A 20,614-nucleotide genomic window follows, 5' to 3' on the forward strand; every position below is an offset into this window, starting at 1 on the left:
ATTTTCCATCTTTGTGATCTGCAGATAAACTAACTGTGCCTTATTTTTTCCACTCTTTTCTCTCTTACATTAAGATCCAAAGATGTCTCACTGCCTGTGAGTTCAAGAAGTATATTAAAACCCTGTATATCTCTCAGTCATTCTATAGCTGGTAATGCTGCTATAATTCCATTTTATCTCACAGCAGGGTCCAGTAGAAAGCACATCGGTAATGAAAAACAGTAATTCAAAACTGTGTTTGGAGCATTCTGAGGGCTTATAGCAATAGGGGATTGCTCAGGCTGCCTGGAGAACCTGAATAGGTTATAGCTCCAGAAACTACATAATTCTGCTCACATTGTAGTGGGCAGAAATGACTAATGGATCTGGGTTTCCGCTCCTCCCCAGTTGGGATTATTTTTCCATTTAGTATTATTCACTGAAGAAGAAAATTTATATGTAAAACCTTTGGTGTATAACAGGATTCTTCATATATAAGGGAGTTGTGGGATTTGTAATTATCTTATGAATTAATTTAGGATGGAGATGGAATAGTTGTCTTTGGTTGTAAGAAAAGTTGTAAATTCCTGAGTTCTGCTTTTGGTTAGGAAAGTAAGAAATGTTTACAAGATTCATATATTGCACCATTTAGATGGAGACCATTGTTATTAACAAATGTTTATGTTTTATTCATTCATTCACTATTAAATGTCTGCCATTTGCCAGGCTATGTATTATGTACTAACAATGGACTCTACTCTTATGGATATCATACTCTAAGGGGGAAATAGTGTTCTTATGAATACAGTTACAGTACTGTGAGATTAGAGGTGCCATTAGCAGCTACTGCAGTGGGAACTCACAGGAGAGGTTCTCCAGTGGCTGGAAAAGGCTTAAATAAGGGAGGTGACATTTGAGCAGAGTCTTTTTTTTTTTAAGATTTTATTTATTTATTTGACAGAGAGAGACACAGCGAGAGAGGGAACACAAGCAGGGGGAGTGGGAGAGGGAGAAGCAGGTTTCCTGCTGAGCAGGGAGCCCAATGCGGGGCTTGATCCTAGGACCCTGGGATTATAACCTGAGCCGAAGGCAGATGCTTAACGACTGAGCCACCCAGGCGCCCGGAGCAGTCTTAATGGAAGAACAAAAGCTTGTGCCAAGTTTGCAAGTGGGGGATGAGCATTCTATGTGGGGGAGATCGCACTTGCAAGGTATGGCAGTGTTCTAGTCTGCTGTGTTCAGGAAAGAGTGAGGAGGTTAAGATTGGAGGCTAGAGTGGGTAATGTAGGGAAGAGAGTGGCAAGGTGAATGGAATTCAGGTGGTAAAAGGTCTTGTATGCGTTACGGATTTTGGGTGTATCTTATAGTCAAGAACTAGTAAAGAATTTAAGTATGGACTCGTGTGGTTAACTTAGCATTGTGGAAAAATAATTCTGAAGGCAGCGTGGAGAATGGGTTGAGAGTTAAGGAGTGGGGTACCAGAGGCAGATAGCAGTTAGAGACTAGATAGAGTCTGTTGAAAATAAAGACTAGGGATGCCTGGGTGGCTTAGTCGGTTAAGTGGCTGCCTTCAGCTCAGGTCATGATCCCAGCATCCTGGGATTGAGCCCCTCATCAGGCTCCCTGCCCAGTGGGGAGCCTGCTTCTCCCTCCCCCTGCTCCTGTGCTCTCTCTCAAATAAATAAATAAAATCTTAAAAAAAAAAAAAGGCTAGATCTGTGGTGTATTCAGGAGGGGATGTACTCCAGAAATATTTCAGAGGTCTTCTCTAAGGTGGGAATAATAACAGTACTCATCTTTACTGTTGATACAAAGAGTGAGTTAATAAATTAAGGTGTTTAAGCTATGTTCGGAGCATGGCACATAGCTAGTGCTGTATATGTGTTAGCTGTTTCTGTAGTAACACCACAGATTACAGTATGGGAAATGAGGGAAAGCATGGCATCCAGAAGAAGTTAAGGGTTTGGCTTGAGGAGGTGGTGTACTGTTAACCCATTACTAATGATCGAGTGATCAGTGTCTGTCTTTGGGAATAAATGTAAGTTGATAGATGGATTGTTAGTTAGTGCTTACAACTAAACTTACAGAGGAATAGTTAAGTTTTTAGAAAAGTTGGTTTAACTCTTCCTTGTTCTCATCAAAGATAAGAGGAATGCATCCTTTAGTGAAGGGGAGATGCTCTTTGCTCCTTTTTCATGGGTATGGATATTTAGACAGTGCATTCTTTTTTTCCGGTCAGTGTAAAATCTGATGTTTGAATATTTGTCCTTTGTTTTTAAGAACTTCCACTTTGCTGTAATTATGTCTGTATAGAATTTATAAGCCAGAAGAATCCAAACTCTGTTTTCTGAAGCTTATTCAACTTAAGATATTTTATTAATAACATATAGAGACTCAAAGTCAGCTTTTGTGAACATTAAGGAATAATAGAAATGACTCAGCAGAGCCTAATTTAGCTCTTGTTGGAGCTTTATAAAGGCGAGCAAAGTTAGTATTTGCTTAGAGTGGTTCATGGTCATGTAAGAAGCAGGAAGCTGGGGAAGCCTGTATTTATTCCATACTGCTCTGTACCAGAGGCATCACACATGTCTCTTTTAATCATCAGAACAACTTCTAGAGGGAAATGTCCTTTTTATAGATAATGAAATTGAAGTTCCTGACCAATTGAGTAACTCACTTCGGGTCACCCTGCTGATAGGTGGCAGAATTAGAATTTGAACATAGGCCTGTCTGGTTGCAAAGTCAAATGCTTTTCTCACCAGTCTGCCTTGTTCGAATAGGTTACCTATGTGAATGAGATTTATGTCACTTGCCCAGAAGTGATTTCATGGGATTTGACCATAAAAAAGGAAAGAAAATATAATGAGCATAGGGAAGGCTCCCAAGTTTATTTCCTCTCTTTCTTTGTGTGGAAGATCAGGAAGTGAATTGGTGGATCCCTCACAAATACCTATTTCATACTTAAATTATAGGTTTTGTGGGAGCATGTAAAAAATTTATAGGACCTTTGACTTGGAGGTAAACTAGGCCATTTCCCTTATGTCACAGAGGAGGAAACCAAGGTCGTGAGAAGCGAAATGGCTTGCCTAATTACAGCTGGTTTGTAACAGAGTTGGAATTAAAACCTTAGACCCTGTATTCCCGGTTTAAAGGCCTTTTATAGCTAAATCACAAACCTTTGTTATGCCTGGAGCTCCTAGAAGATGATAATTGTGAATATAATTTGAGGAAGTTTTGGTTTTGTTTTGTTTTGTCTCTGGCTGTCAGCATGTCCTGTCAAGTCAGAGTGCTTCTGGGTGGTACAGGTCTGGGTTAGATGCCTAGATATTCTCGTTAACTCCTGTGTAATGGCACAGAGGCTTCCCTTCTGCTAGCTGACAGCTCTGGCGGGTGCACCTGTGTTACAGCCCATCTGTGCAGAGAGGATGATTGAGTTCTACCTGGGGCTTTAAGGAAGCAGAGAGAATGAATGAATGCTCCATGGTGGGCTAATCCATACTTCCCTCTCCTGGCCTTTTCCCCAAGTTTGGCATTTTTAGATTTCGCTATTCCTTGTTAATTGTTCATGCTGATAGATAGCAGTTCTGCCCCGGTGGAGCCCAAGTGCCAGATTAAAAGTGCAATCAGTGAAGAGGTTGTGGTAATTGCTAGTGGTAGATCATGGAGCTGCCGTTTGAATGACAGGGGTAAGATTTTGCACCTGGGACTGCTGAGTTCGGATGCGACTTGGAACTCTGAACTGTGGCTTAAGCCTGCACACAAACTTTCTGGGGAGGTATCTTGTGCATCGTTTTCTCCTTGGATGAGACCTTATTTAACAAATAAAGAAACACCTTAGAGATGACTTAGCCATGAAGAAACACTTTCTTTCTTTTTTTTTTTCTTCATCTAGACCAAACCGCCCTAGGGAATTCTGTTATTTCACCCTTTGCTGCTTCTTGTTGGGTGGAAAGTCACCACCATTTGAATTTTCAGGCACCAGCCTGGTTGTCCAACCTAATGGAGTGAAATAGTTCTAGTTCCGAGTAATGGTGAACTTGGAGCTGGGCCCAGTGTAATTAAAACCCCGGAGTAAAGAATTTGCTGTTGGTCTTTATTCATTTCAGTCAAGAGGCTTGTGGGTGGGAATATAATATATTCCGAGCAAAGAAAAATTGTGGCTCTAGAGATTTATGCCATTGCCTTGAAGATTGTTTGGTTCCACAGTAAATTTAGATAATTTAGTCAAAGAAAAAGCTTTCTTCATAGATGGTATTGCTAAAATTCAGGGTGTTTCTCCATTTATTAAAAGACTGTCCAGTAAGATTACGTATAAATTATATGACTTCCAATACAATTAAAAACTGAAGGCTTATGACTCAAGGTTCTCCAAAAGAATTCAGATTGTGTAGCCTTTAAAGGTATCCCGTCTGTTCTTTTTCCTGCTCTTTTTTGTTCTCTGTGTTTTGTTTCCCAGTATTCAGTGTTTTCTTGGCAAGTGAAATCAGGTTTACTGAAGTGATAGGCTCTCAAAGAATAAGGTAAGGAAGGAAAAGTTCTAGAGCTTTCTTTTGCTAGGTAGTAAGACAGTAAATTTGTGGATTTTTGTTTTTTTTTAAGATTTTATTTATTTGACAGAGAGAGGTAGTGAGAGCAGGAACACAAGCAGAGGGAGTGAGAGAGGGAGAAGAAGGCTTCCTGCCGAGCAGGGAACCCGATACGGGGCTCGATCCCACGACCCGGGGATCATGACATGAGCTGAAGGCAGATGCTTAACGACTGAGCCACCCAGGCACCCTAAATTTGTGTTGTTTTAAACCACTAAATTTGTGGTAATTTGTTATAGCAGCAATAGGATACTAATAATTTTAAACTCACAGAAAGGTTGTAAGACTAAGGATAGTACCCTTTAGTCATACTCACCTATTGTTAGTATTTTACTCTGTTTTATCATTCTTCCTCTTGTTTTTCTTTCTTTCTGAACCACTTTAGAATGCGTTGTGTATGTCATGACCTTTTACTCCAGCGATGTGGGAGCAGTTCAGTTTCCCCATGTCCTTACTGTCTTTTTGATTATAGTCATTCTGATGGGGCATGAAGCAATATCTCATTTTTTTTTTAAAGATTTTTTATTTATTTGAGAGAAAGAATGAGAGAGAGAGAGAGAGCACATGAGAGGGGGAGGGTCAGAGGGAGAAGCAGACTCCCTGCTGAGCAGGGAGCCCGATGCGGGACTCGATCCCGGGACTCCAGGATCATGACCTGAGCCGAAGGCAGTCGCTTAACCAACTGAGCCACCCAGGTGCCCTCATTTTTGGTTTTGATGTGCATTTCCTTGATGACTAATGATATTGAGCATCTTTTCACATGTTTCTTAGTCATTAGTATATCTTCTTTGGTGAAATGCCTATTCAGGTTCTTTGCTCATTTTTAAATGGAATCATATATCTTTTTATTATTGAATTTTAAGAATTTTTATGTATTTATATTTACTAGATAGATGATTTGTAAGTATTTTTCTCCCAGATAGTTTTCTCTGTGGCTTGTCTTTTCATTTTCTTAATGGAGTCTTTTGAAGTACAAGTTTTTAATTTTGATCAAGTTGAATTCATCCCTTTTTTTTTCTTTTATAGATCATGCTTTTGTGGTGTCACATCAAGGAAAGGCAAATATCACTTTTCAGAGAATTATGAGATTTGCTTTATTCTCCATCTAGTGATCAGATCCATTTATTGTGTGAGCTTTGTTGAAATGTGTGAGGACTTGCCTCTGGGTGATGATCACATTTATTCCATCCTCCTCTAGGCGGCTGTTACTAGTGAGGCAATATAATATTGATCAAAAGTGTAGGCTTGTGGCCTGACTGCTTGGGTTTGAATTTTGGCTTCATCCCTTACTAGCAGTGTTATTTGGGAAAGTGACTTTATTTCTCTGTGCCTCAGCTCAGTTTCCTCATCTGTAAAATGGGGATAATACATCTTTCCTCATAGGCTGTTTGTCTATGTAAAGTGCATAGGAAATGCCTGGAACAGAATAAGGACTAAAAAAATATTAGCTCTTATTACTAGGGGAGCAATTCTCAACTGTAGTTTGGGATGGAGTTGTGCATATTGGAATCATTTGAGGGACTTTTTAACACTTCGCATGCCTTTCTAAAGTGACAGTTTCTGTCATGGGTTAGAGCAACTGGGGTGATAAACATTGCACTTAGCCTTCCTTGAAACATTTAAAGCTGATTGTTCCTTAAAATCACTTTCATTAAGTGAGGCAATTTGGGTTGATGTGTAGAATCACAAAACTCTTCATCAGATATAAAAATAGCTCAAGCTCCATTAACACTTAGAAAATGAATAATCTATTAACTCCCATTGCCAAGGCAAAAATTAGGCAGTCTTAGGCAAGCCAAGAACAGAACGTAAGCTATCTGTGTTTGATAGATATATTTCTCTGCCTTTGGGGTGGTTTATTAGCCCAAGAATCAGATTATGGGACCAAAACTTGCAATTCAGAGATAAAATTCCTGTTTTGCTCTTGTTGGAGGAGAAGATTCTCAACTCTTTTTCTTGTCTTCATTTGCGGGATGAATATAATGAAACTTGAGACCTACTTCCTTCAAAAGGGATTCATGATCTGACATGGGGCTAGTATCAGGATATTTATTTTTTATTTTATTTTTTTTTTAAAGATTTTATTTATTTGAGAGAGAGAGAATGAGAGATAGAGAGCACGAGAGGGAAGAGGGTCCGAGGGAGAAGCAGACTCCCTGCTGAGCAGGAAGCCTGATGTGGGACTCGATCCCAGGACTCCAGGATCATGACCTGAGCCGAAAGCAGTCGCTTAACCAACTGAGCCACCCAGGCGCCCTAGTGTCAGGATATTTAAAGAATTTATACAACTCAACAATAAAAAGATAGAAAATGGGCAAAGAATTTGCATAGACATTTCTCCAGAGGAGGTGTCCAGCTAGGACATGAGAAGATATTCAACATCATAGGTCAACAGGGAAATGCAAATCAAAATACAATGAAATACCATTTCATGCCCACTAGGATGGCTATAATAAAATTTTAAAAGGAAAGTAGTAAGTGTTGGCAAAGGTGGAGAGAAATAGGAACCCTTGTACAGTGCTGCTAAGAATGTAAAATGATTCAGCTGTTGTGGAAAACAGTTTGGTGGTTCCTCAAAAATTTAAGCATTAGAATTACTATATTAACCCAGCATTAGAATTATTATATTAACCAAGCTGTTCCACTTTTAGGTTTATACTGAAAAGAACTGAAAACATGGTAACACAGAAACTTGTACATGAATGGTTATAGCAGCATTATTCATAATAGCCATAAGATGGAAACAACACAAATGGCCATTAAGGGATGAATGAATAAACAAGTTTGTATGTTATATGTTATATATAAACAATGGAATATAATTCAGCCATAAAAAGTAATGAAGTACCAATACATGGTACAATTTGGATGAACTTTGAATACATACTGAGTGAAAAAAGCCAGACACAGCAGTCATATATTTTATGATTCCTTTTATTTATTTTATTTTTTTTAAAGATTTTATTTTATTTTATTTATTTGAGAGAGAGAATGAGATAGAGAGAGCATGAGAGGGGGGAGGGTCAGAGGGAGAAGCAGACTCCCTGCTGAGCAGGGAGCCCGATGTGGGACTTGATCCTGGGACTCCAGGATCATGACCTGAGCCGAAGGCAGTCGCTTAACCAACTGAGCCACTCAGCCGCCCCTATGATTCCTTTTATATGCTATATCCAGAATAGGCAAATCCAAAGAGACAAAAAGCAAATTAGAGGTTACCAGGGGATGAGTGATAGGGAATGGGGAATGATTATTTAATGATTATGGAGTGTTTTTATGGGATGCAAAGGTTTTGAAACTAAGGAGGACTGATGGTTGCACAATATTGTGAATACAATAAATATCACTAAATTGTACACTTTAAAATGGTTAATTGTTAAGTGAATTTCATTCAGTTTTTTTTAAAAAGGGAGATTTATGAGTATATTTACTATTTTTTTTAAAAGATTTTGTTTATTTGACAGAGAGAGAGAGAGAAGGAGCACAAGTAGGCAGAGCAGCAGGCAGAGGGAGAGGGAGAAGCAGGCTCCCCACAGACAAGCAGGCTCCCCACAGAGCAGGGAGCCCAATGCGGGGCTCGATCCCAGGACTCTGGGATCATGATCTGAACCAAAGGCAGCTGCTTAACCAACTGAGCCACCGAGGCTCCCATATATTTACTATTTTTGCTACCCAGAGACAAATGTTTTAAAGTGCAAGGAATAATGAATGACAAAAAAGGATGACTGTATTTGATATGGCAACTCCAATGTCTGGATATCTCTCCAAAGTCATTTTTCACTCATTTCTCTGCTTGGGAGAATTTATTCTTAACACATAATATTTTACCTGCAGTGTCTGCTAAGATAGAAATGGTGTTTTTTATAGAGTATATCGTTCTTTAGGGAATCGTGTAAGAGGCCCAGTTGCTCTGGGCCAGCAAAGTTGATAAAGGAGCAAAAGATATTCTTAGAGCCTACATTTAGATGGCATTCTGTTTCTCTTGGGCATGCCATTCTTTCAGGCTACCAGTTACCTTTTTAAAAAATTTTTTTATTGAGGTAAATTTCATGTAACACAAAATTAACCATTTTAAAGTGGCCTTTTGTGCATTTACAGAGTTGTGCAACTACCAGCTGTGTATTATTCTGAAACATTTTCATCACCCCAAAAGGAAATTCTGTACCCATTAAGCATATCCTTGCCAGCATTTGTTATTTTCTGCTTTTTTGATTATAGCCAGCCTAGTGGATATGAAATGGTACCTTTTTGTGGTTTCGATTTGCATTCTCCTAACGACTAACGAAGTTGAACATCTTCATGTGCTTATTGGCCATTTCTATGTCTTCTTTGGAAAAATGTCTACTCAAGTTCATTTTCTTTCTTTCTTTCTTTTTTTTTTTGAGTGTGGGGAGGCAGAGGGAGAGAGAGAATCTTGAGGCTCCATGCTCAGGGTGAAGCCCAAGGTGGGACTCGATCTCATGACCCTGAGATCATGACCTGAGCCAGAATCAAGAGTCAGATGCTTAACTGACTGAGCCACCCAGGCACCCCTCGAGTTCATTTTCTATTTTAAAAATTGGGTTCTTTATTTTCTAGTTGTGCAGTTATGTTCTTTATATATTATGGATATACACCTTTATCAGATATATGATTTGCAAATATTTCTGTCATTCTGTAGGTTGTGTTTTTACTTTCTTAATAGTGTCCTTTGATATACAAAGGTTTTTAATTTAGGTGAAGTTTCATTTATCTGTTTTTGTCTTCTGTTGCCCAGACTGTTGAATTCCTATCTAAGAATCCATGGCCAAGTCCAAGGTCATAAAGATTTTCCCCTAAGAAAACTCTTTCTTCTAAGAGTTTTATGGTTTTAGCTCTTGTATTTAGGTCACTAATCCATTTTGATGTAATTTTTGCATATGGTATGAGGTATGGGTCCAGTTTCATTCTTTTGCAAGTGGTTATTCAGTTGTCCCAGCACCATTTTTGAGGAGACTCTTCTTTCTCCATTAAATTGTCTTGTTATCTGGTTGAAAATCAATTGGTCATAGATATGTGGGCTTACCTTTGGACTCTAAATTCTATTCCTGCCATTTACTTTAATGTGGGCTGAGTTTTTTGTTTTTCTCTCTTTGATAACAGGATCATGGGGTTGATAGCACCATTTTCCAGAATCCCAAAAAGCTTCACCTAACCATTGGAATGTTGGTGCTTTTGAGTGAGCAAGAGATCCAGCAGACATGTGAGATGCTACAGCAGTGTAAAGAGGAATTCATTGAGTGAGTAATCTACAGGAATGGGGAAGGGTGGTCACCTTGTACTGGCTTCTCTTTGGTATCACAGACTTGTTTTTGCACTTAGGCAAACTTGTTTTTGTCACATGGCAACAAGGTCTGTTGACTCACCCACTTGTAACACTTAATATTGGACCATTGTCTGAAAGGGTTAAAATGGATTTAAAGCATATATTTACAAATTTTTATGGAAAGACTCTACCTTAAATTATACTAGTTCAGTTGACAAATTTTGTTAACAGGACATCCCATTATAGGGTATAGGATACTGTACTAGTTTTTTATGCTGGCGAACACATTACTACAAGCTTGGTGGCTTAGAACAGTGAAAATTTATTATCTTATAGTTCTGTGGGGTAGTTGATATGGGCTAAAATCATAGTGTCAGCAGGGTTGTGTTCCTTTCTCGGGGCTCAAAGAAAGAGTTCATTTCCTTGCTTTTAAAGCCCATCTTCTAGAGGCCACACCCACATTCTTTGGCTAGTGACCCCCTTCCTCCATCTTCAGCAATAGAAGCTGGAATTCCTTCTCTCTGACCCTTCTGTTATCCCATCTTTATCTCTGGCCATAGCAGGGAGGGTTCACTGCCTTTAAGGACTCGTGATTTGATTGAGCCCACCCAGATAATCCAGGATAATCGTTCCATCTCAAAGTCCTTAACCTTAATCACATCTGTAAAAGTCTGTCTGCCATGTAGGGTAGCATATTTACAAATTCCAGAGAATAAGATGTGAGGCTCTCTGAGAGCCATTATACTGTTACCAGAGTAACTCAAATATTATATAACATGATTCCTTACAAAGGTCTTCATTGTATTTCAAGAAATGCACTTTAATTTTCTTTCTTAAGTACAGGTAGTTTTCTAAGAATGCCAAAAACTGTCTAAGCAGTCTGTTTTAGCTCAGGGAAAACATTGCTCTTCTGGGGTCAGAGTTGTTACTCTTTTTACTATAAAATTTTAATTTACATGTATATCTGACCTAACAGCTTTATTTTAAAGAATCATCCCTTCCCTACCCTTTGCTTCTTTTTCTTAAGATTGATGAAGAATAAGAGAAATTGGAAAACTGACTCAGTTGAAGTGGTTTTTTTTTAATTCAGTTATAATATTCAGGTCTCATGCTATTTTAATATGACCTTGTAGAAATGGGTTCCCTAGTTCATTGCATAAGACAAGGTAAAAGGATTGGGGTGCCTGGGTGGCTCAGTTGTTGGGTGTCTGCTTTCAGCTCAGGTCATGATCCCAGGCTCCTGGGATAGAGCCCCACATCGGGCTCCCTGCTCGGCAGGAAGTCTGCTTCTCCCTCTTCCACTCCCCCTGCTTGTGTTCCCTCTCTTGTTGTGTCTCTCTCTGTCAAATAAGTAAATAAAATCTTAAAAAAAAAAAAAAAGACAAGGTAAAAGGATTAGAAATTTTTTCATGTATATGTTGTGTATGAAACTGTGTAACATAATGACTTATACGTGGGCCAGTTCTCCTTTCCCAGTTGTTTTGAAGGCAAGATATTTTTCTTGAGCAAAATCATAAGCTGATTGGATTTGCAGTCTGCAAAGAATACTTCTTTGTCCTGATCTTTGCTCACTGAAGGACATAACTGTTTCTCTCCATCTTAACCTAAAATTCAGAATAATTGGGTGTTTGCAATTAAGTATTTACAACTTCCTTACCTAAGATAAAACTTTATGCTTTACCTTACAAAGTGGAGCAATGTTACCTGGTTTAAGAGTTAGTCTTGATACCTTATTTCCAGATCACTTTTTGGCTAAATGTAACTGAAAGCAGCTGCATTTTCTTGGCTGCCATTAGGATAATCTTGCTAAGAAGAAATTTAAAGGTAGATAAAATATTGGTTTAGGGAAGTATTTGTTTTTTTACCTATGAAAATCAGGTCACAGGTTTTTAATCACTGAAGCTTTATCCTGAGCTATGGGAGGATTTAGCTGAGTTCCTCCGTTTTATGTCTTTTGGTGCCTTTTGTGACTAAATGCCAAATCTGAGCCCTTTAAGCATGTCAGGGTTGGTGTGCATAGGAAATGAAGAGCAGCCTTAATAGTTCCTAAGAATTTTTGACATGACAGGATGAAAACAGTAATTGTAGTTTCTCAAATTCAGCAAAGCTTTTGAAATAGGACAAAGTTACACTGCCAGAAATCTGCAGTGCAGGCAGAAATTTTTTTGAAGATGCTTTTTTCAAAAAGCTGGAAAGATTTGAAACCAGCAAGTAACGTAAGCCTCTCCAGGCCTCTTCTCCCACCTCCTCTGCCGCGTAAACTTGTTTAAAAAGTACATAGTGCAAAATTAATTTATTAGAATGAGAATCAGAATTGGCTGTTGAGATTGGTTAGAAGTGCCTTGTTTTCGTAAAAGGAAAAAATGTTTCCTAAAGAAAAGTACATGTACACACACACACTTGTGCACGCGAACACACACATGCACACACTTATGTAATAGCCCTGGTGAGTAAAATGTGTCATTTAACTTTTTTCCCTTCCTTATTCTTACTCTTTGATCTCAGCCTTTGTACTTGGTATACTTAGACTGTGAGTAAATAATGGCCTTTCTAATCTGAACCTTTTATGATGTAAAGATTCCAAATTAAAATATAAGAAAGGAAAACACTGAAATTGAACAGACTAATATATAACATGCTGTAGTTGGCTACAGTTAGATGGCTTTTTAAATTGAGGTGTTAAATAAATGGGGCTAGACTCAGATTGAATTAAAACTGTGCTGCTATATAGATGTTTTAAAGAAATGGGTAGTTGAATATTTGTTTTAAATTTTGGGATGTTTTTTGAGTTTAAGGAATGTTACCTACCAGAAACAGAACTTTGATTTCAGTTCTTAAGCTAACGGCTCATGTAGCTCTATCGATTTCAAATGAATTATTCAGTGTTCAGTAAATGCTGAAGCTCTAAATGTCTCCCTTGTGACTTTTCTTTGTGTAATGTAGAGCACAAACAGTGCAATGGCTCTGAGTATATAGTCTGACAAATATGCAGTACTTTTAAATTCCAGTATCACTTTTCTCGTACCTAAGTGTTCCCTGTAGGCCTGAGGTAACACCAAATAATAAGGTAAAAAGGGACAAGAGCAAGGACAGAAAAGGAAAATACCCATGGACAAATGTTGCCTCCTGATCATTGCCTCAGATGTCACTTAGTTGAAAAGTATGCTCACTGGTGTCCTGGGTGGAATAATTTTGTCACCAAGACAAAGAGCATTTACCAGGCAAACCACCGAATTTCTCTCCCTCTTGGTAAATCCTAGGGAAGGTCAGAAGAGTTTCTGATCCTACTCGTAAGGCAGGCTTTAGATCTATTTCATTGTTTTTATTTTTTGTTGTTCTTGGTACTGCATCTCATTCTAAAGATTTGAGGTGGTTCAGGGTGAGGACATAATGCAAAAGAAATGTTAAAGTCGTGGAGCTCAGAAACCATAAAGATGGAATGGGAGAAAATGTTTACCTGAAAACCAAGGAAAGGTTATAATTGTACTTGAGGAATAGAATTTAGTAGTTTTCAAGCCCTGGTATACTTGAACTACCTTCCAGAAAGAAACACATCGATTATTATTAGTTCTTATCTGATAAAAAGGAACATAACAAGTTTTTTTTTTTTAAAGATTTATTTATTTATTTATTTATTTATTTATTTATTTATTTATTTATTTGAGAGAGAGAGAGAATGAGAGATAGCACGAGAGGGAAGAGGGTCAGAGGGAGAAGCAGACTCCCCGCTGAGCAGGGAGCCCGATGCGGGACTCGATCCCGGGACTCCAGGATCATGACCTGAGCCGAAGGCAGTCGCTTAACCAACTGAGCCACCCAGGCACCCATAACAAGTTTTTAGGAGAGAATCCTTTGCTCTTTCTCAATCCGAGGAAAACTTGTCATGTAAATATTAACCTAAAATGATGATGAGCAGTGTCTTCAACAGGAATTTTACAGAAGATAAAAAAACATTGTTCACATGGTTCTCTTTTGTATAGATCCCTAGAATTTGAGGGTATAACATTAGACATAATCCAGTAAAAACATTTTATTTTTTTAAATTTATTTATTTTTAAAAGATTTTATTTATTTATTTGACAAAGAGAGACACAGCGAGAGAGGGAACACAAGCAGGGGGAGTGTGAGAGGGAGAAGCAGGCTTCCTGCTGAGCAGGGAGCCCGATGCGGGGCTCGATCCCAGGACCCTGGGATCATGACCTGAGCTGAACGCAGATGCTCAACGACTGAGCCACGCAGGCGCCCCCAGTAAAAACATTTTAGTGGGAAACTAAACCAATGGTGTGGTTATGCAGGGTTAGAGCTAAAGCCAGTAGAGGAATGTATAGTTAGTATTAAACTGTTTTTCTCATGTAAGTTTGGCTGGCTGCACTTTGATAGGATTGAATGGCAGTCTTTCATATTGAATTCTTTAGCTATTACTTTGATTGAGATACACTGTGTTGTTGGTTGAAGCTACAGGCCTCAGTAGTTTAGAGCTTGGCTTGTATTTTGGAATATCCCACTTATTAGAGGTGGTAATAGGGCTATTTACAATGAAGGCAATAATTTTTCTTGAATATCTGTCCAAAATAGTTATTTAGTTTCTTACTGAAAGAAATCCTGGTCTTGTGCAATAATATGGTCTTGAAGTTTTAAGGGAATCCTTTTTTTTTTTTTTTTTTAAGATTTATTTATTTATTTGAGGGCACCTGGGTGGCTCAGTCATTGAGCATCTGCCTTCGGCTCAGGTCATGATCCCGGGGTCCTGGGATCGAGCCCCACATTGGGCTCCCTGCTCCGCGGGAAGCCTGCTTCTCCCTCTCCCACTCCCCCTGCTTGTGTTCCCTCTCTTGCTGTGTCTCTCTGTCAAATAAATAAAATCTTTAAGAATAAAAAGATTTTATTTCTTTGAGAAGGAGGGGAGGCAGAGGGAGAGGGAGAGGGAGAAGGATACTCCCCACTGAGCAGGGAGTCCAGTGTGGGGTTCGATAATTCTGGGATCATGATCTGAGCTGAAGGCAGACAGACGCTTAACTGACTGAGCCACCCAGGCGCCGCTAAGAGAATCTTTGCCGCGAAGATTCCTAGGCTACAAAGGGTCTCCCTATGGCCTTGGTTCAGTATCAAGAGAACTTTTTTGCTTTGCTTTTTTGAGAATTGCCTTTTGGTGGGTCCTAATATCCTTTTGTCTTTGAGTAGTACCACATGGTTTTCAATGACATATAGGGATGTGTCCACATTCTTCTCAAAATTGTCCAGAAAAGTTTCTCTCTTTAGAGTAGAACATCTGATCAGTGTTTAACAGAGATTTATGGAGTACCTATTTTATAGAAGGTACTGTGCCAGGTGCTGGGGATATAGGAGTAGACAAGATGGATAGACTTCCTGGCCTCGTGGGGCTTGCAGAAGACTGTGGTGGTGAGCTGATTTTTAACTGGGTTTCAGCTTGGCACTGCAAGACCATTTCTGGTTGAAGTATAAGTCTGTGTAAGGGGTCTGGGAAGAAGAAGGATGGTGAGGCTTTATGTAACAGAAAAGTAATAACATGCACACGTGAAACTAATATAATGTATCTCAGTTATACTTCAATTAAAATAAAGTAATACATACGAGTTTTGGAAAAGTCAAAGTTGCAGACATAAAAAAATACCACTTTTAATCTTACTACTTAAAGATAATTACTATTAAGGCCCTCACACTCTTTTATATGTATGTGTGTATTTTTTCTTTGAGGTGTAATTGACTTATAGTAAAATGCACAGATCTTAAGTGTAGTTGATGAATTTTAACAAATGTATGCACTCATGTAACTTCAGCCAAATCAAGATGTAGTACATTGTCATCACTGTGAAATTCCCTCATGACCTTTTCTGGTAAATTCACTTCTTCCAGAAATAACTGTTCTGATTTCTGTTTCCATAGATTAATTTAGCTTGTTCTTGAATGTCATATAAATAAAATCATTCAATATATACATTTTTGTGTTTGGCTTCTTTTGCATATATGTGCAGTAGATAAACTTGTGTTTGGCTTCTTTTGCTTCTATATTTTCATTAACTTTTTAATGGATAATACATTTGTATGGTTCAAAATTTTAAAGATACAAAGGATATGCAGTGAAGAGTTTCCTTCCTACTGCCATTCCCACCAAGCACCCTGCTCTCCTCTCTAAAGGCAACAAATTTTAGCAGTTTTTTGTATCCTTCCAGAGATTTTATGTACAAGGAAATGTATACATATATGAGTACATATATATATATATTTCTTACCCCATCTTTTGCACAAATAGTAATATATGGCATGCACATTGTTGTGCACCTTTTCTTAAAACCCTAATGAGTATTTATTTAATCTGTTGCCAATCTTTGGTTGCTCCAAACAATGCCTCAGTCAAACCCTATGCATAAATTATTTTTCATGAGTCTGAGTATAACCTATTACATCATATCAGAAAGTGTGTACTGTCTGGCTGTTCTTTTTTGTGTTGTGTGGTAAGCCTGACCAGTGGGCTCAGGTGTGGTCAGCCCTCTATAGGGATCTTTATATTTCTCCAATCTTTTGCTGTTAAGTTTCAGCAGCCATCACTAATCATTGTCTTCATCCATTATTTCGTCAGGGGTTGCAAAATGGTGATATTTTAATTTCGTCATTACTTCTGCATTTATCAGTTGGAATTCTGTATTTATCAGTTGGAATTCTTCTGTAAAGAGCTTTCCTTTATCAACTGTGATTGAATATGTAGCTGAATTCATAATTATTTCCTTAGGTTTGGCTCCTAGAAATCGAATTGCTTGCACAAGAAAGGGTTTCTGTTCTTGAAGGCTTTTTATAAATATTCCCAAATTGCTGTTAAAGATGTGATACTACTTTATGCCTCCACCATTGTTAGATGAGTAAAATGGTGTTTGCAGGTTGTAGAAATAATGAAGTAAAACCTGAGAGATGAGCAACAGAGTGAATGTCTTTGTCAACCAGAACTGTCATTCCTTGGCTTTTTTCCTCTGAGTACTAATAAACTGGTATTGAGATAACTATAGTGTGACTTTGGAAATAATTGTGTTTCTAGTCGGTGTGCATAGAACATGTTAATTTTGAAATTAGAAGGATGATTAGATAATACTGTTAGTAAAAAAAAAACCCAGCAATTTCATTTTTGTAATATTTGACTGTATAATAACCATGTTTAAAATATAATGGCCCTTTCAGCTTAGTATTTTAGTGTATGTGCTGCCGAAGCGAGCACTCAGCTTAAACATTTATGAAAATCTAATGTTTTTTCCTTTGCAGTGGCATTTCTGGGGGGAAACCCCTAGAAGTAGAGATGGCAGGCATAGAATACATGAACGATGATCCTGGCATGGTGGATGTTCTTTATGCCAAAGTCCATATGAAAGATGGCTCCAACAGGTATGTTTCTGGAATGCTTCTTTGCTTTCATCAAGAAGTTCCTAAAAGTATTCCTAGAAGTTCAACAAGTTTTGATTCCTTTTCTTTGAGACCTTATTATTGTACAGAGTGTCAATTCTTTCTTTTCTTAAAATAGGAAGCTAATATCTTAAGAGAGGAATTTGTTGTAGGAAAAAGTATCAGATTTTAATCTGATAATGATCGAGTTACTTGGGTGGTAGATATTGATTATAGCAATCTAGTTTTATAAGCTCAACAAGCTTTCTTCATGTTTTTCAGGGTTATAGGAGGCAGGAAGGATGGCATTTTAGTATGGTAGTTGGAAAAGTGACATAATGCAGATCTAGTGAATACCAGGACAAAATGGGGATAACTCTGTAAGATTATTAGGATTAAGTTAATTTTGTAACTCTGTAAGATTATTAGGATTAAATTAATTTACATGAATGCTTAGAACAATGCTTAGCGCATGCAAACGTGTTTTGAAATACACATCAACAAATGTTTACTGTTTTTTACTAGTGTTATTATCACACTTAGATCACTTGTAGAGATTCTCTGCAACCCAGGCTATTTCTGAGGCTAACCTAGACATCCAGAGCGATTTCCAATGTTAACACTATTTATTAGTCTAGTCAAGGTCTTCAGTGAGCAGAGGAGCCAAACTTAAATTGGAAGTTTGTTTTTGTGGTCTTTTTATTAAGGCAGGTTAGAACAGAGCTCACACTGAACCAGAAACCCTCTAGAGAAAATCAAAGTCTCTAGGCAGGCCCCCAAATTGATTTGCTTTTGTAGAGGATCCCTTGTAAAGTTTCTCTTATCTCAATTCAAATTGATAATCTCAATTATCTCCTATCTCAATTCAATTGGAAGTGAATTTTGGGAGGAAGGTAGGAAAAGACGATACAGAATCAGGCGTTGTGTGTGTTTTGGACCAGATTTGTCTTTTCTTAGATACCTGGCATGTGCTTAAATAGCATATTAATGACCTTGCCTTAGAAATTAGGGGCACATTGTTCCTTTGTTCCCAAAACATTTCTACCAGGTTGGAATTTGGTATCTGGTATGGATCATTTACTTTGTATTGTAAGCTGTAGCTGTCCAAATGTCTTCACCATGTTGTACGGCTGCTGTGTATGGGGTAGATTACTTTTCAGTTTTGTGAACAAAAACAGTGAATGATAAGGTAGCAGTTCTCAAACTTTTTATTTACATAATCACTTTAATTTCTTAAAAATTATTGAGGACACCAAAGAGCCTTTTTCTATATGGGTTATAGTTATTAATATTTACCTTATTGGAAGTTAAGATTGCAAAATTTAACATTTGATAGTTCATTAAAAATAGTAATATATTTTTTTGTTTACATAAATAACATATTTTTCATGAGAAATCTATTTCCCAAACCAAAAATATTTAGTGAGAAGATAGACATTGTTTTACATTTTTGTAAGTTTCCTTAATAGAAGACAGGTGGGTTCTTAAAACTGCTTCTGTGTTCAGTCTATGCATTATGTTGTTTTGACTGAAGTATATAAGAAAATCTGGACTCACTCAAAAATGGATTTGGGAAAATGAAGAGTACTTTAATAGTCTTTTCGGATAATTCTGGATATTTGGTACTACACTAAAACTTGACAAGTTATAGTTTCGAAAAGGTCATTTGCAATGTGAAATCAGAAACGAGATCAGTGAACATTTCATACTCTTAAATTAAAATCCGTTGGTCTCTTTTGCATTTTGACTGGATCTTTAACCTATGTACAGTTTTGTATTGGTCATTTAGAAAATACTGGTTCGCTGAGTTTTGCAGGTCTTCCAAATGTTGACAAATTTCACTAAGCAATTATAAAAATGTATTAATTGAGGGCGCCTGGGTAGCTCAGATGGTTAAGTGTCTGCCTTCGGCTCAGATCGTGATCCCGGGGTCCTGGGATTGAGTCCTGCATCGGACTCCCTGCTCCTTGGGAGCCTGCTTCTCCCTCTGCCTCTCTCTCTCTCTCTCTCTGTCTCTCATGAATAAAAATTTAAAAAAAAAATCTTTAAAAAAATGTATTATGCTACTAATTTTATCACAGTCTTTAAGTATTAGGAAGCTGCTGTCAAGCTCATGGTAGCAGATACACATTTTCTAAAATTCTAATTTTCACTTGAGAGCTTGAATTTTATTATTGGCCAAAAATACTGTTTTCCTTGAAGTTCTTTCTTGAGATAATGTCTGTCAAATAACCACGTCTGAATAACTAATTTGTCAGTCCTTCTTTCAGATACAAATGGTGTTCATGGATAAAGAGGCTAGTTCAGCTCCAGCTCTGACAACCTCACAAGTGCTTTCCTCCCAACAGCCATCTACTTCGATACACAGCCCAGCTGCTTTATACATACTGCCAGTTTATCCCACAGGGATATTCAAAAGGCATGTATTTGGGACGCCTAGGTGGCTCAGTCGGTTAAGCATCTGCCTTTGGCTCAGGTCCTGTTGGGTTCCTTGGTCAGAGAGGAGCCTGCTTCTCCCTCTGCCCCTCCTCTGCTCATGCTCTCTCTCTCTCTCTCAAATAAATAAATAAAATCTTTAAAAAAAAAAGGCATTTATTCAAGGCCTGAGATTTAATAAAATTGATCATTTTTACTGTTTCATCAAGGATAAATGAAACTAGATTTTTTTTTTTAAACTGTGGATTTATAGTGAAGAATATACTACTGCTAGTACAATTTGGTGCTGCTGTCTTAATTCATGCTAAGGTGCCAACAGTTTTACCCAGCATTGCTTTTGTACTGTCCATGTAAATGTCATTACAGTGAAAAAGACAAATAATGTCCTACAATTATTATAAATATAGTTTTCACCTCATGGACTCCCCTCAAAGAGTCTCAGGGACCTCCAAAGGTCCACAAATGATACTGCAACAATCTTTGATCTAGGTAAGGTTTTATTTCTAACACTGAAGATTGCATAGTTTCTGGGGAAAATACAACTAACTTGTTTTTCAGTTACTCTTACCTGGCACTGTGCTTAGATTATATTATCTCCATTTTATCTTAGCAACATCTGTGTAAGATAGATGCTATTAGTATGCCTGTTTTATAGATAGGGAGGTTCAGAGAGTTTAAGTAGTTTGGCTAAGGAATGCATAGACAGCAAAACCATGCTCTGAAAACCTAGGCCAATAAAGGTTTTCAGTGTGTGTATGCTAGGTTAAGTAGGATAGACTTATGTTCCCATTCTTATTTCTAGAGTAAAATGGAAAGTTGTAACCCACTTTTTTTTTGAAAGTGGTAAAATTCACACAACATAAAAATCACTGTTTCAACTGTCTTAAAGTATATAATTCCGTGGCATTAAGGACGTCAACAACGTTATGCAACCGTTACCACTGTT

General features: G+C 37.8%; 1 protein-coding gene across 3 annotated transcripts in view; it reads left to right on the forward strand.

Moving 5' to 3' along the window:
• ASCC1 (activating signal cointegrator 1 complex subunit 1) overlaps window positions 1–20,614 on the forward strand; it is a 106,313-nt gene that overhangs the window by 36,645 nt on the left and 49,054 nt on the right. For all 3 annotated transcript variants that reach the window (XM_025850173.2, XM_073878855.1, XM_025850175.2), the window contains exons 6-7: window positions 9,684–9,820; window positions 17,116–17,235. In XM_025850173.2, the coding sequence (XP_025705958.1) occupies window positions 9,684–9,820; window positions 17,116–17,235 (257 nt within the window). The remainder of the gene's footprint in view (window positions 1–9,683; window positions 9,821–17,115; window positions 17,236–20,614) is intronic.

The sequence above is a fragment of the Callorhinus ursinus genome, unplaced genomic scaffold (genome assembly GCF_003265705.2).
Source record: "Callorhinus ursinus isolate GAN/ISIS: 27379988/994484 unplaced genomic scaffold, GSC_fseal_2.0 scaffold31, whole genome shotgun sequence".
NCBI lineage: Eukaryota > Metazoa > Chordata > Mammalia > Carnivora > Otariidae > Callorhinus > Callorhinus ursinus.